Genomic DNA, 15,449 nt, shown 5'->3' on the forward strand with positions numbered 1-15,449 from the left:
GATATCGACCCGCTGGGCCAGCCGCAGCCTTATCATGCACTGCCCAGAGCCCAAAAGGTGCCTTTCTGCAAATGATTTAAAAAGAAAACAAAAAAAGCTTTCCCAAGACACTTTACTGCCGTCTGCTGAAAATGTATCATGATAAACGTGCAGACCTGCCCGCCTGTCCAGGCTGTGCTGTGTGCAGCAGCGCACCTGGAGGCCTGCTGGGCAGGTTTAGAGTGTAGTGCTCGTGACTGCTGGCTTTCTTCGGGGGTGGGGAGGGGGGGTGGAAGTGGGCAGGAGGGGTAGGAGGGGACGGGTGGAGAAGGGGAGCAGGAACACAGGACAGCCTTCTCCTGGGCCACCGAGGGCCTCTGCGGCCAGGCCACCCCATCTTTCTCAGACCCCGAAGTGCTGTCCCGACAGCCACATAGTTCAGCGAGCAGTCTCCAGGATGGAGGGGCGGCGGGAGCTGTGCGTCCCTATGCAGTGACAGCACACAGCACACCAGTCGCTGTTCCCCACGCGGCTGGAATACAGGGACGTTGTCTGCAAAGAGAGAAGCATGATTAACGCCACAGCGCTGATTAGTCCGAACCCATCTGGAATTGTTTGGAAGCCACAGAAGACCATGCAAAAGGAACTGGGTGGAGGGGGAGAAGCAGAGGACAATGCTGCTTTTCTTTTTCCTTCCCGTTAGAATACAAGCCTTCCCAAAGTTTTCAGTGGGCGCTGCCCCCCGCTCTGCATCCCGTTGACAGCATCCTTATCAACGTCTCGCAGCTGCTGGCTCGGCCAGCAGTTGCCGTGTGGCTGTGTGTCCCTCGGGCTCCCGGAATGGTTCCATGTTAAGCCTTGTGTACTATTTTGCCTAAATCATGCCAAATGTTCTTTTCTGTCTTCAGTTTTCCATATCATTTTTTAAAAATTTTTAAATTACAGTTGACATACAATATTAGTTTCAGGCGTACACCCCAGTGGCCACACATTATATAACTTTCTAAGGGATTCTAAGGATAACTTGCTGGAATCTCATACCCGTCTGACACCACATGTGCTTACTGGAATATTACTGACTGTGTGCCCATGCCTCTCTTTAGACCCCAGGCCTGTCCCATAACAACCCATTTGTACTTACTCCCTTCACCTTTTTCACCCGTCTGGCAAATGTCAACATGTTCTCTGTACCCACGAGTCTGTTTCTGTTCTGCTTGTTTGTTTTGTTTTTTAGATTCAGTCATTGATATGTATTTATTGCCCCTTTATTGTTCATATTTTTTATCTTTTTTTCTTTTCCTTAAAGAAGGCCCTTTAATATTTCCTATAATACTGGTTTGGTGGTGATAAACTCCTTTTGCTTTTTCATGTCTGGGAAGCTCTTTATATACCCTTCTATTCTAAATGACAGCTTTGCTGGGTAATCTTGGTTGTAGGTTCTTGCTTTTCATCACTTTGAATATTTCTTGCCATGCCCTGTGGCCTGCAAAGTTTCACCTGACAGTCTTATGGGATCTCGCTTGAAGGTAACTAAACTAACTGCTTTTCTCTTACTGCTTTTAAGATTCTTTGTCTTTAACCTTTGCATTTTAATTATGATGTGTCTTGGTGTGGGCCTCTTTGGGTCCATCTTTGGGACTCTGCACTTCCTGAACTTATATGTCTATTTCTTTCACTGGGTTAGAGAGGTTTTCTGTCATTTTTCCGAATAGTTTAGTTCTTTTTCTGGAGTTTTGTTTTGTTCTTTCACTTGGGACATGTTTCCTTGTCTCCTCATTTTGGCAGCCTCCCTGTGTTTGTTTCTAGTATTAGGTAGAGCGGCTCCATCTCCTGGCCTCAGTAGAGTGGCCTTATGTAGTAGGTGTCCTGTAGGGTCTAGTGGCACCACCTCCCCTTTCACCTGAGCTGGGCCCTTGAGGCACAGCCGCTGTGTGGGCTGTGTCCACCCTCCTCCTGTAGTTGAGGCTTGATTGCTGTTGGCACATCAATGAGAGGGATTTACCCCCAGGCCAACTGGCTTAAGGACTGGCTGTGACCTTGGAGGATCACCTGTGCAGGGCCCACCCCACAGAGCAGGGCTTACTTCAGGGGGCCTCTGGAACTTGCTGAGCCCACCCCTTGGGTGTGTCCCCCATGGGGGCGGTTGGGTGATGCTTTGATGTGGTCTGAAGCTGTCCTCTGGCATGCTGGCTACGAGATCTCCTGGGAGGTGCAGGCCAAGGTCAGCACCACCTGGGCCCTGCCCGGGGCCACCTGGCATGAGCTACAGAGCAGTCCGCAGATGCCTGCTACTTGTGCTGGGCTTAGAGGTGCCCAGATGAGGCCAAGCTGTGAACCAAGGCCAGCCGCCACTAGTGCCAGGCCTGGGGTCACTTAGCAAGACCTATATGGCTTGCTGAGCCAGAGGCTACTTGCTTGAGAGATGTTAGGAAAGTCCGAAGCGTGAACCAAGACAAGCTGTCTGTATGGAAAAGCCACTGGAAACACCTTGAGTGGGCCCGAAAGTTGGGTGGAGCGGAGTCTCTGGGAACCACCAGGGCTTGGTGAACAGTGTAAGCCAGGTTGATGGAGACTCAGACGTGGTGCCCGCCTGCTGCCTTTGTGGGGGAGGAATGGGGGCCTGTGCCAGCACTCCATCTGGGGGAAAGCTGCCCCCCCAGCTCTCACCCTGGGGCCAGACACTGCGGCCATCCCCACATGTCCCTGGCTGCTTTCAAGCTGCTGCCCCACAGCTGGAGCTCAGAGGGAGTCAGTCCCAAGAAGTCTGGGCAGGGGCCCTTTTAGAGGGACTGCCTGGGACCTCAGAGGCCCTCCGTCTCCCTCTGCCTCAGTCTCCGCTGGTTTTTACAGCAAGAAGTAACGGGAACTTCTCTTCCCCGCACCGGAACTCTGGGCTGGGGCCTGGAGCCCTGGCTCCGCAGGGGGCACCGCAGCAGCTGGAACGTCCCTCCCGGTTTTCATCTGCCGTGCCGGGCACGGGACCAGCCCAGTCCCCATCCGCCCCTCCTGCCGGTCTCCACGTGGCTGCTGCTTTAAACTCCTGGTTGTAGGACTTACATTCAGCCAGATTACAGGTGGTTCTGAATGATGGCCATTCTGTAGTTCGGTTGTGATTTTGATGTGGTTGTGGGAGGATTCGAGCACCCCATTTACCTACGCCACCATCTTCCCAAATGCTCTCTTTCTGCCAGGGAACATTTTAAAAAAGAAAAGTGTGGTGAAGTAAGATTGCCGCTCTACATCCCTGGTGCCAACCCCCCACCCAGTGTTTATATAAGTGAAGGGAACGGACACCTCTGTGAGAGGCAGGGTGACTCTCACGCCTGTGGGCCTGGGGGCGGTGTTTTCCTTTCTGTGTTTAGGATTTGCAAGCCTCCCGGGGTTAGTTCCAGGCTTGACAAGAATGGGAACCAGAGAGTTACACACTGGCGAGAGCCGCGCCCCATGCGACAAGAGCAGCCCGGAGGAGCCCTCCTTTCCTGCCTCCCAGCCCATGGCCGTCTACCGAGACCGCAGATACAGCTGGACCTGGCATCACTGGTCACGGGACGGAAACCTCCTGTGGGAGGCAAGGCTGCTGTATGTGAACAGAGCCTGCGGGGCCACGTGCCGGGCACACTGCAGACCCCGCATTTCCGAGCCACTCGGACTCCCGAAGTCTGCTGGGCCAGGCACTGAAGTGTGTCTAGAAAGGCTTCTGGGGAGCACAGCCCCCCTCTCTCTCTCCCTTCCTCACTCGAGGGTATGTGTACTGACTTGAGAGATCGATGTTAGAGAGAAACACCAACCGGCTGCCTCCCACACACGTCCCAAGCAGGGACTGCACCTGCGGCCTTTTGGTGCCCGAGATGACGTTCCAACCAACCGAGCCACCTGGCCAGGACACGGCATCTCTAACGAAAGCACTGGCACTGCCCATTGGAGGGCGGGGCATCCAGCCAAGGCAGACGTATGAATCACTCCCCATGCCTGGAGACCTGAGCTGGGGGCTACTTCTCAGCCCCAGGGGACTGGGCAGCCCTTTCCTCGGCTCTACTCTTGAGGGGGTTAGCTGCTCCTGCTGGCCAGTCCAAACGGCGACGGGGCTGCCCACGCAAGAGTCGAGTCCTGCTCCTGTGTGCAAGGTTAAGAGTGCTGCTTTAGACTTAGCCTCGGTTGGACTCCCACAGTGCCCCTCACTGTGTGTCCTTGGGGGAGTCACTTACCTTCTCTGAGCCTCAGCTTCCTCATCTGCAAAAACAGGGGGCAGCAATAAGACTAAGTTAACCTGGGTAATGAACTTAATACAGGACCTGGCCCATGGTAGCTGTTCAAGTTGTTTGTTGTTTTGTTACTTCCCAACTCGAAAACTTTTCAGGGGCTGCCCAGCTTCTAAAGGTCTTACCCCCTCCCACTTTCCACGTTGACCCCGAGTTTCTGCCAGCCAGGAGCAGAGGAGAAACTTGCTTTTCTCACGTTTAGTGTACACACGGCATCTGCCTGGTGTTCCCCATATCTCAGATGATCAGGAATGACTTAAAGCAGCAGGCCTCACGGTACAAGCCGTTGGTCCCAGAGATTTCACTGACAGAGACACCTTTAAAATTTTTGATGGCTACGTCGCACTCCTGACATTTGGGACCAGCTGGTTCCTGGCTGTGGGGCCAGTCCTGTGCATCGCAGGGTTTGAGAGGCATCTCTAGCCTCCCCCACAGGTGCCAGTGGTACCTCTCAGGTTGTGACGACCACAAATGTCTCCAGACGCTGCCCAGTGTCCCCTGCTGGCGGGGAGAGGGACAAAACTGAGAACCAGGAGAACAGGTTCATTGTGCAGATCTGGATCTCTCAAATCTTTGTGGTTTTTTTTCTTTTAATTGGCAAGATCATTAGAGAAACCACAATTCCCCTCATTTTTAGAACAGAAGGCGCAGGTGGGTTAATGGACTGTGCACGGCTGTGATCACCCTCGTCAGCATCGTGAGCACGTGCTAACTGCAGGCACGCTCTGACTCACTCGGTCTGCTGCGGTCCCAGGAGGGCTGAGGTATCCTCGTCCCCCTTGCAGAGGGCTGGCGGGACGGGGGCCACTCCCCCAGCCCACGGCTGCCCGGGCGGCCTCCGCCAGGGGGAACAGCCCCGAGGAAGCGCTCCGAGCAAGGGTCTCTTCATTCTCAGACCGTCCAGGGTCGGCACATCTGAGAACCAGTAATGCCGGCAAAGCAGCCTGCTCGCAAACGGTGCTTAGTTTACAGTAAATAACTAGGTTAATTAGAAGTAATGATCCTCCAGACAGTCTCAACATCTAATTATTCTTTTTTAAAAACAGGCGTTTGCTGGATGCACTGTGGAGTGATGGGAAAAAAAAACACAACAGAATTTTACATTCCAATTTTTCTATTTCTCTCTCTGAATTATTAATTAATAATAATATATTCTGACACTCACATTTTTATTTACCATTCTAGGCATGAACCCTTTGTGAACGATTGCATGAACTTTTAAATTTAATTAAAAGCAGTCTTGCCCAGCCTCTCAGCCACATGGGGGATTTCTCTTCCCGTAGATTTGAACCCAGGGGTCCTGGCGATGGCACCTGGCGATGGCACCTGGCCTGATAATGCCCCTGAACAGACTGCCCAGGACCAACGAGAACTGCCGCTCCAGGAAGTGGCTGTGTCCCCACAAAGGCCGCACAGGTCTTATTTTAAGTACCACCTGAAACCATCAGTGCCTCGGGCGGAAGTGAGCGTGCTGGACGACACCCTCGGCCCAAGCAGAGCCCTCCTGCCAGTGCTCCGCGGGGACTTCGGCGTCCCGAGGGCAAGGCCGAGATCCGTGTCGCAGGGAGCCCCGGTGTCAGATGTGTGCCGAAAAGATGTGCCCCTCAGATGCTGAGGTGCGCTGAGCTGGCCCCCTCGGAGACCTGACGGGCAGGACCCCTGTCACTGTCCCCCAGTCCGGGGTGGGGGGGCGCGGAGGCAGGACTCGGGCTGCATGTTAGGGCTGGCAACACTGAGGCTCTGTGGGGTTCAGAGAATTGCCAAAGACAGCACGGCGGGCACGTGGTGGGGACGGGAACACAGGTCACCAGGGCAGGAGAAGGGACCGTTGAGCCCCATAAGTTTGGGGGCTCAGTGGTCTCCCCCCAACATCTTCCCACTTCAGCCGGTTTTTAAATGGACTCATGACACCTGAGTTGCGCTGTCGCTTTTTGATCTCCGTGGTGGTGGGCGGATTTTGTTACTGTATTTTAGTTTTTATAGACTGTCTCTCCCTCCCTCTCACCCTGAGGGCGGAACGTGCGTGCTGCTGGTCCCTCCCACTGCGTCCCTCGCCCTCGCTGCTCCTCACCCCGCCCCTCATGGTCAAATCTGCCCACCGCACAGAATGTACGAGGTTATCCCTGGATCTCCGAGTGGGCGCCCCAGGGACCTGACCCCTCAGGGACTCCCGGGGTCCCAGGCACGTCCTGGACGTCGGGCGCCGCCAGAGTACGTGACCGTGGGATGAGGAAGATCGCCGCGCGGGTGAGCCCCGCTGCCGGCCTGTGCTCACCCTGGTAGGGAACGTCGACGCGCGGCTGGGCAGCACCGATGCCCGTCAGGATGTGGGGGTCCGAGGGGAGGGTCTTGACCACGTTCCTGTGATGCTCCAGCAGAGTCTGCACCGTCTCCAGCTCCGAGACGCCTGCTGGCACCATCAGGCGGTCCTGGACTTCAGGTGCAGGGGGCCCGTCAGAGGTGGTGTGATAAATCTCTGCCAGGACAGGAGGACAGGGCTGCTGAGGAGGCTGCTGCAGGTGGAGTGGGGGGCGGGGGTTAGGGGATGCAGGGGGGCTGGGGGACACAGGATGGTGGGTGGGGTGGGAGGCCTACCTCCAGTTTGAGGTGCGATTCTCTTCCCCCCAAGTTCCTTTCAGTTAGGACTATGTGGGGGGCGCTCAGCACTACTGGGCAGGGAAGCAAAGAAGGAAACCAGGGGTGTTGGGCAGCAGGTCCCAGACATTTGAATCTCACTAGTCTAACGGTACCTGCCACTCCCCCCCCCCCCACCACAGTGTAATGACATTAAACCCGCCACCACTTCCCAGCCACCACTTCCCAGCGTGGTGGGGGGGGGGGCGTGGAGGGAGGAGCCTTCTCAGCACCAGACCCAAAGGATGTGATCTCAGGGCCCAGGACAGGGCACACGCCACCCGTCTGGCTAACTAGTTTCACTGTCACATGTAACGCTCTGAGGCCCTGGCCAGGCAGCTCCCTCGGTTAGACCGCAGGCCCCATACCCCAAGGTGGCAGGTTCCATTCCCCGGGCAGGGCACAAACCAGAATCAGCCAATGAATGTGTCAGCAAGTGGAGCAACAAGTAAACAAACCCACATTCTTTCTCTCTCCCCACCCTCTCCCCCGGCCTCTAAAATCAGTCAATAATTTTTTTTAAATATGGCTAAACTGAGAAATAATTCATGAATTCTAACAGTCTAATTCAAGTGTCTTGAGTGGTTTTGGGGCCCCACCTGAGCACGTTGGAGAAGCCAGCAACGCTAAGCACAGCTAGGCACCTCGGGTTCGCCGCTGGCAGCACGTTGGTGTTTATCTGGACAGCAGGGTTCCTGTTCCTGGGAGTTCCTCTGACTCCCTCCCTGGGCGAGGGCAATTCTGGCGCCTCTGTCTCAAAGCAAAGGGGCAGCCAGGGAGGCTGACGCGAGCAGCTGGCTCTGGGAGTGATCTGCTCTGGGATCTGGTGGATTTGAGGGGAGGGCACCGTCAACCAGAAGGCTAACTAATAGGATGGAGGGTTCCAAGTGCCTGCTCTGCCCACGGGGCAGAGATTTTTGCGGGCCTAACAGTGAGCCAACAGATCTGCCCCCTCAGCCCGAGGGAAACCCACAGTTGAAGTGGAGAGAGAGAGCGAAGAGGGAACCTGAGAAGGGAGAAGCCACAGGGTCGAAATCCTAGCCCCCCTGAAGGGAGTGTCGGGATTGAGGGTCAGGCTGAAGGAAGCGGTGGCATGCACTTGAACGAGGAGAGAATGGAGTTTAAGGCGCTGCACCGGTAGCCCCACTCATCCTAGCAGCTGTCTGGCATTTCCCGTTTCCTTTTAACACTTGAGGAAAGCGTGGCTTCAAGAGGCTGCTTGTTGCGGGTCGTGTTAGCCAAGAGTCACTGGCAGGAAAAGTGGGCTCCGCGCGGCGGCGGCTGCTAGAAAGCACTTGGAGGAATAAAGTTCTTCAGAGCTTCCTGCCCTTCGGAGAAGTTCTGCTGTCCCTTCAAGGCCTAGCAGAGAGGGGAGTAGGTTTGAGGGAGCGAACCGCCCCTGGCCCCCGCGCCCAGCTAGAGAACCGCTTCCGTCAGGTCCCCAAGCCAAGGGAAAGCGCTAGGGCGCACGCGCCAGGCCGCACGCGCCAGGCCGCGCATGCGCGAGGGAGGGAAAGGAAACTCCGCCCGAGTTCTGGACTGACGCGATGAGCGGGCGCGCGAGACGGGAAGGGGAGGAGAGGGGCGGGGCTGAGAGGGGCGGGGCTGGGAGGGGCGGGGCGAGGCGAAGTAGGTCTTGGCGGGAGGGTCCTGTGGTTGCTGCTGCGCCGCAGGCATTTGCGCTCCCGAGGCGCGATGGGCAAAGTCAAGGCGTGGCGGTGGACCGCAGTAAAAGCGGTAGTCAACCTGGCCATCCTCTTGCTCCAGTTCGGTGAGTGGCGGCCTTCCCCGGAGTCCCCGCGGGGACTAGGCGGGCGCTGGGGTGTCCGAGGTCCCAGGACTTTGGGGCCGGATGGCAGGGTGTGGCCCGAGGCGACTGCAAGTTCTGTTCGGGCTGGGGGAAGAGTGACAGGGCGTAGAAGCGCAGCGATCGGACCTTGTCTGGGAGAGAGAGCTGTCCCTGCATCTGCAGGTCCCCCTGGGGTGGGCCGGCAGCAACTTGGACTGTCAGGTGCGGGGATCGCGTTTGGGAAGGAGACGGAAGGACTCCAGCTCGTTCACCCGAACCCGCGCAGATTCCTTCCTTTCTCTGGAGTTCTTTTTAAGCCCCCCTGCCCCCCATCGCGGCTCCCCTTCCCACGGAGTGTTCCCCGGAAGGGTGTGCCTTTGTCTCAGACTACAGGCTGAGTCACTTGTGCCGGGGCAGGGGAGACGGACCCAGCTGCCCAACGACTAGTTTGGCCGAGGCGCGCCGCTCCTCTCCCAGCAGCGCCGCTCCTGTCCCAGCAGCGTTGGCGGGCTGGCCTGGCAGAGGTGGGCCGGGAGAGGGCGGAAAGAAGTGTCCGTAGGCGACCGGTCTCACAGAAAGAGTCCTCAGTAGGGCGGCAGGTGCGCCTTTCCTCCTGCTTCAACGCATAAAACAACTACCTTGTGTGTAGAGCTGACCTTATATCCCTGTCACCTGTCTTCTAATTGTCACAACAGCCTCATAGTATTGGTTTCATTGCTCTCATTTTTGTCTCCCTACCCTCATAAACCCTTCCACACACAGGGCCCTAGTTAAATGATAGCCAAACTCCTGGAGCATAGTAAGAACCCCCTTAACTAGCTTTTTTGTACGCCTTGGGGTTTTCCATCAGGGACCCCGTAGCACTTCCTAGCAGGTCAACCCTCCATCTCCATTCTGCATTCAGCATTGACGGTGTGCCTGACCAGTACCTTCCTCTCCCGGGTACCGCCCAGGGGGAGGGGCTGAACTCTGCTCACAGTACCTCCTTGCTAAGACATAGAAGTGACTGTAAGAGAGGTTACACGGGATGTGTTTTATGTGCGTGGGGCATGCCGTGGGAGAGGACAAAGAAGCGTCCTTAGCTGATGGCCTCACTTCACATATCTTTTGTGAAACGGACTTCCTGAAAGGGAGAGCATTTGACTGTGGCCTCTGGGGACAGGTGGTTTGTGGACATGCCATGATGTGGGGCAAGATTCCAGGAGGAAAGCAGGTAAGAAAGGGCCACACAGTATACAGGGGGAGATTGGGCAACACAGAATCATTTGGTGTCACTGCAGAGGAAGTGTGTCCCCTGGAGCTGGAGGCCCCACACAGAGCCCTAAAGGTCCCCTTTGGGAGTTTGGATTTTCTTCTCCAGGCAAAGGAGAAGTCTTTTGGAGCCTGTCAGGCCCAGAACCATGCACTTAGTAAGAATAATCTGGCAGGAGCAGAGAGGAGGGACTGCGGTTGAGAGGAAGTGAGAGCAGACACCATCACAGGGCACAAGGAGCTGGGAGGCTTTCACAGGCTGGGGACTACAGGACACGGGGAGGGACCCATACAGAGCTGATCTCTCCCCAGTTCCAGAACGCACCTTTGGTGACCGTTGCCTGAACTGAAAACCCAGTTTACTCAAGTCTTATATCCTCCAGCAAGATTCTCTGAACACTTCCGTCACAGAGGCATCTGCCACCTAGTTCACGTATTCATTCAGAGGTCATGTCATTCAGCAAGCATGAATGTCACCTGCTCTGAATAGGCCATGCCCTGACAAGGCCAAATGGATGGTGTACCCCACAGAAGGGGAGCCCTTTGGGGTGGAGCCTGCCTCCCTAGGGGAGCTGCCTGCCGGTGACTGACTGCACCAGCTCTGGAGTCAGACCCTGGGGTCTGCCTAGCTTCAGACCCCGGCCCCACTCCTCACCGGAGTCATAACTTCTTTAAAGTTACCCCACTTCCGTGTGCCTCATGCCTCAGTATCTTTGCCTTTGAAGAGAGAGAGAGGGAGAACCACTCATGTGAGAGAAAGGATAATAACCGTATCTACTTCATAGAATAATTATGAACATCAGTCATTCAATAAATACTTGAGGGTCAGCTCTGGGTCAGACACTGTACAAGGGCCTGAGGATGCAGCTCGGAGCAGACTCCTCCCTGCCTTTGGGAAGGTTATGTTAAGGTGGGGAAGACAGTAAGTCACTGAATGAGTAACTGTGTGCATATGGAGTTCATTTACCGACTGGTGATGCAGAAGAAAGGGGAGGGGAAGTGGTTAAGATTTCCTTTTAAGTGTTAAAAACTTGGGAACATTGTAAATGTTTAGAAGAGCTGCCAAAAATAGTACGGTGAACATTTTGTCACATTTGGTTCACTTCTCTTTTTTTGTACCTACATGCATATACTTAACATTTGTTTATGCTAAACCATTTGAGGGTTGCAGCTCCTCCAAATATTTCATCATGTGTCTTCTAGGAAGACCCTTGTCTAGTCATAGCACCCAGAAGCCTTTGGAAGTCATGCCTCTTTAATCCCCTTTAACCTAAAACTTGTTAACTTTGTGTGTGTGTATTTTGTGACATCAACGGTTTTGAAGGATCTGTTGTTTGATACAATGTCTCTCGATTTGGATTGTCTGTTTCCTTGTGTCTATGATTGGACACTTTCTGGGACAGGAGTTTCTTCTAGTGCATCTTGTGGGTGGCGGAAGCAGCCCAGTTGTGTCATTACTGGAGATGTTAGCATCGGTTATTTGGCTCAGGTGAGTTTCATCAGCTTTCTTTATTGTAGAGGCACCTTTCCCCCTTTGTAAGCAGTACATGATTTATTAGGTGACACTTTGAGATGGTGTGATTATCCTGTTCCCCTGAGCCCTATATCATTATTTGTAGATGGCAACTTTCTATGCCCATTATAGATTATTGACAATTTTTAAAGATTTACTTTATTTTTAGAGAGAAGGGAAGGGAGGGAGAAAAAGAGGGAGAGAAACATCAACGTGTGGTTGCCTCTCATGTGTCCCTTACTGGGGGACCCGGCCCACAACCCAGGCATGTGCCCTGACTGGGAATCGATCCGGTGACCCTTTGCTTTGCAGGCCTGTGCTCAATCCACTGAGCTACACCAGCCGGGGTACATTGTTGACATTCTTCAGTAATGAAGAACTTCAGCGCCTCCCTTTTTCATTTCATTGGTTTATTATTAGTCTGGACTCACGGATGTTTTCTAAGGCAGTATCCTGCGTTGTCCATTCTGATGTTCAGTGATCCCAAATTTGCAAGTGGGATCCCCTACAGGCTTTAGCTCCCTTTTGCCATGTTTCTGAGAATTTTTGAGCACTTCTTTTTTTCTGGCACAGAAAGAAGTTCTGGGCTCCTTTCCTACCTTTCCTGCCTCGCCCTTGGATTCGGAGATTTCCTTGTTCCTTTTAGTGGGGGTGGTATTCGGAAACGCCCTGAGTGCTAGGTGTGCTCAAGGTGCTGAACTCGTGGTTCCAGGCCCTCCTGTTGCCAGAGCTCGGAAACAGAGTTTACCCAGAGTCATGGGTGCATTGTGTTACGGCTGAGGCTAATCCAGTCATTCGATTCTTCTTCCTTCTCCTCCCTTCCACCTGTGCATCTTGCTTCTCCACCGTGAAAATACACTGAGGCTTATTAGCGTCAGCATATTTTCCTAATTTGTGTGGAAATGTACTGAAGTTTAGTAGCATCAGTATATTTTCCTGATTCATGTTAAACACAAAATAGCTTCATAATTGCTATACCATTACCACTACCAAGCACAAATGTTACTAAATACAGTTCAAGATTTCCTTGCTGTCCTTTCTATTTTTCCCACTGGATATGTACAGAATGCTGGATTTTAATATTACTTGAGTCAACCTTTTTTTTTCCTTCTGTATGATTATGTTATCAATTTGTATATAGTTGCATTAATAGGTTTGTTTATTCAACTTCAGGTTTTTCCCCTCGCTTTAATTTTTAAATATGTAATATACTAACGTTCGAATAACAGCTATATAAAAAGATATGATCAGTGAAGTCCTGTTGTCTCCCTCCACTCCCCCCTAGCATATAACTTGTTTCTGTTTTGTCTTCCTTGTTTTTGTTTGCTAATATAAACTGATACATATATTTATTTCTAAGTCCTTTTCTTAAACAGCAGGTAACATACACTATATACTCTTTTGTACCTTGCTTTTGTCAATTAACCATGTGTCTGAAAAATCATTCTCTGTCACTTCATAGAAATCACCTTCATTCCTTTTGCACAGCTGCCTGGTGCCCCATGGGGTGGAAGTATGACATTTCATTTGGCCTCTCTTCAGTGGTTAGCATTTTGTATACTGTGGGCAGGAGAGGGTCTCTTTAAAAGGGCGGCAGTGTAGACTTAAGAAAGCGAGGGAGCAGGCTAGTAACCCAGTAACCCAGGCCGAGGGGATGGCAGCAAAGCTCTGGGAAAGGCTCCAAGCATTTAAGGAACTTCAAGGAGATAATTTTACCGGAAGGTATTAGGAAGTGAAGTTGTAAAAGCAGCCAGGACTGGATCCTAGAGATGACATTTTGTGGGCCCTTTAAAAACTGTGACGTTTTCACTCCCAGCAACATGGAAAGGTTTGGAGGGTTTTTCACAGGAGTGAAAGCGTGATGCCTGGAGTGATTAAATGAATTATTCTGGGTGCTGGGTGGAGAACAGTCTGCAGAGCCCGAGGAGCAAAGGAGCAGCGTGGGGCAGGTTCAGTTCGGTTGGGAGGCTGCAGGAACACCGCAGAGAAGAATCAAGACTCTGGGGCAGGTGAGAAGTGGGAGATACTGGGATGTGTTTTGAAGGTAGAGCAGGCAGGATTTTGGTACGGGATTGCGTCAGTGTGTTGTTGATATGTGTACTGGGCAAGTAGCAAGTTCCAAAACAGGAACTCTTACTGTATTAGCTCTTTTCAGCAGAGCCTGCCCTAGTCTGATGCTCTCCACCTTTTATGGATCCCCTTTCTTGTCAGCAGTCCCTCCAACTAGTGTCCAGTTCCTTGTATGCAGGAGCCAAGGCATATACCACTTCTTTAAAAATTTCTTCCATTGAAAAAGAAATTCCTACCTTTTGCAACAGCATGTATGGAAATGGAGAATATTATGCTAAGTGAAATAAGCCATTCGGTGAAAGACAAATACCATATGATCTCACCTGTTAGAGGAATCTAATGAATAAAATAAACTAATGAGCAAAATAGAACCAGAGGCATGGAAACATGGGACAGACTGACAGAGACCAGAGGGGAGGGTGGAGGGGGATAATGGTGGAAAGAAGAGGAAGGGACGAGTCAGAGAACCTGTGTGAATGACCCTCGGACAGGGACAACAGTGTGAGAATGGGCTGTGGGAGCAGGGCGTGGCCTGGGTGGAGGAGGGCAAAGGGGGAAAAATTGGGACAACTGTAAAATAATAACAATAAATTTTTTAAAAAACAAAAAATTCCTTTATGTATTGGAAAAAATCTGAACAATGAGATAATACCATATTTGTCGAGCATATCTCCATTTTAAATTACCTCATGTTATTATGTGAGACTTACTCATGAACTTGGCTGTGGTCAAGATTCAGAGAGTCTGTGTGTGCGCTCCTGTCGGGAAGTTACACTCAGCGTTGCAGTGGGGTGTGAATCACAACAGCAGCCATGAGTTAGGCACATGCTCTGTGCTGGGTGCTGTGCTTAGTAGTTTACATTTGTTTTTTCATTTCATTGTCACATTTTTTTTTTTAGATTTTTATTTCTTTATCTTTAGAGAGAGGGGAAGGGAGGGAGAAAGAGAGAGAAACATCGATGTACAAGAGAAACTTTGATTGGTTGTCTCTCACACGCCCCCAGCTAGGGACCTGGCCCAGAACCCAGGCATGTGCCCTGACTGGGAATCAAACCGGTGACCTTCCAGTTCGCAGGCTGGCACTCAATCCACTGAGCCACACCAGGCAGGGTATCACACCATTTTTTAAAGGCCGGGACTATTAAAGAGAACAACGCTTAGGCTAAATACCTTGTTTCAAGTTCACACAGCAGGTGTGTGTCAGAGTGTGCTAAACCCTGGTGTCTGGCTCAGTTCCTGCTTCCCTGACCCAAGATTACGTAGATAAGTGTCTGTTTGAACCTTGGCTGAAGCCATAGGCAGTCTCTTTACATGACCTGTGTACATTGTCCAGTGTATCGTTGTGCAGGCATGTGAAATTATATAGGGCAGCACAGTGACCGACTGCGTCGGACTCTATTTGTATCATAACCTGCAGCAGGAGCGTGGGAAAGCCTCTGGGCCATGGAATTCAGAATGGTAGTTATTTACATATTTATTTATTAACATTTTGCCCTAGTTATACTCTCTCTACACCCACAGCTCACTCCTAAATACTTTTGTGTAATTCCAATAACATTATAATGTTTATGAAAATAATAGTAATCTCATAATATCCCCTAATTTCTACCCTCACTCAGATTTCCTCACTTCTCACAAGAATGTCTTTTTGAAATAACAAAACAAAAGAGGGTCTAGTCAAATTTTACACATTGCATTTGGTGCTATGTTTTTGGTTTAATTTTGATAGGTATCTTTTAGAAATTTCAAAGAGACTTGGAACCACTTTTCAAGAACTAGATCTAGGAATTCGTGCCATTGCCCTCAGTCACACTAACGTTTCTTTAGCAAAAACAGACTTTGAGGGGAAGTATTGGTTTCTCTGTTTAAAAGCAGACAGTTTGTCTGTATCCATCAGCCCCGACTGGCACAGGTGTTCTGTCTTTGACTTCTTCTCATTTGTTTCTTCTCGAGC

At 51.8% G+C, this 15,449-nt stretch overlaps 2 protein-coding genes across 2 annotated transcripts in view; one reads left to right on the plus strand and one right to left on the minus strand.

Annotated features, from left to right (window-relative positions):
- Positions 1–34: 34 nt before the first annotated feature.
- On the minus strand, positions 35–8,302 carry LOC123804316. Its single transcript, XM_045816449.1, has 8 exons — positions 7,879–8,302; positions 7,472–7,695; positions 6,514–6,714; positions 4,973–5,978; positions 4,185–4,209; positions 3,806–4,092; positions 3,037–3,163; positions 35–531 (listed from the first exon to the last, which is right to left on the minus strand). Exons 4-8 carry the CDS (start codon positions 5,258–5,260, stop codon positions 137–139), a joined length of 1,122 nt encoding a protein of 373 aa, XP_045672405.1. The 5' UTR covers positions 5,261–5,978; positions 6,514–6,714; positions 7,472–7,695; positions 7,879–8,302; the 3' UTR covers positions 35–136.
- A 188-nt stretch (positions 8,303–8,490) lies between these two features.
- Positions 8,491–15,449, plus strand: part of CD58 (CD58 molecule) — a 57,070-nt gene continuing 50,111 nt past the window's right edge. Inside the window, exon 1 of the mRNA XM_045817316.1 lies at positions 8,491–8,643. Within this exon, the coding sequence (XP_045673272.1) occupies positions 8,568–8,643 (76 nt within the window). The 5' untranslated portion in view covers positions 8,491–8,567. The remainder of the gene's footprint in view (positions 8,644–15,449) is intronic.

Source organism: Phyllostomus hastatus, unplaced genomic scaffold, assembly GCF_019186645.2.
Source record: "Phyllostomus hastatus isolate PE091 unplaced genomic scaffold, TTU_PhHast_1.1 phas_scaffold_216, whole genome shotgun sequence".
NCBI classification, from domain to species: Eukaryota; Metazoa; Chordata; class Mammalia; order Chiroptera; family Phyllostomidae; genus Phyllostomus; species Phyllostomus hastatus.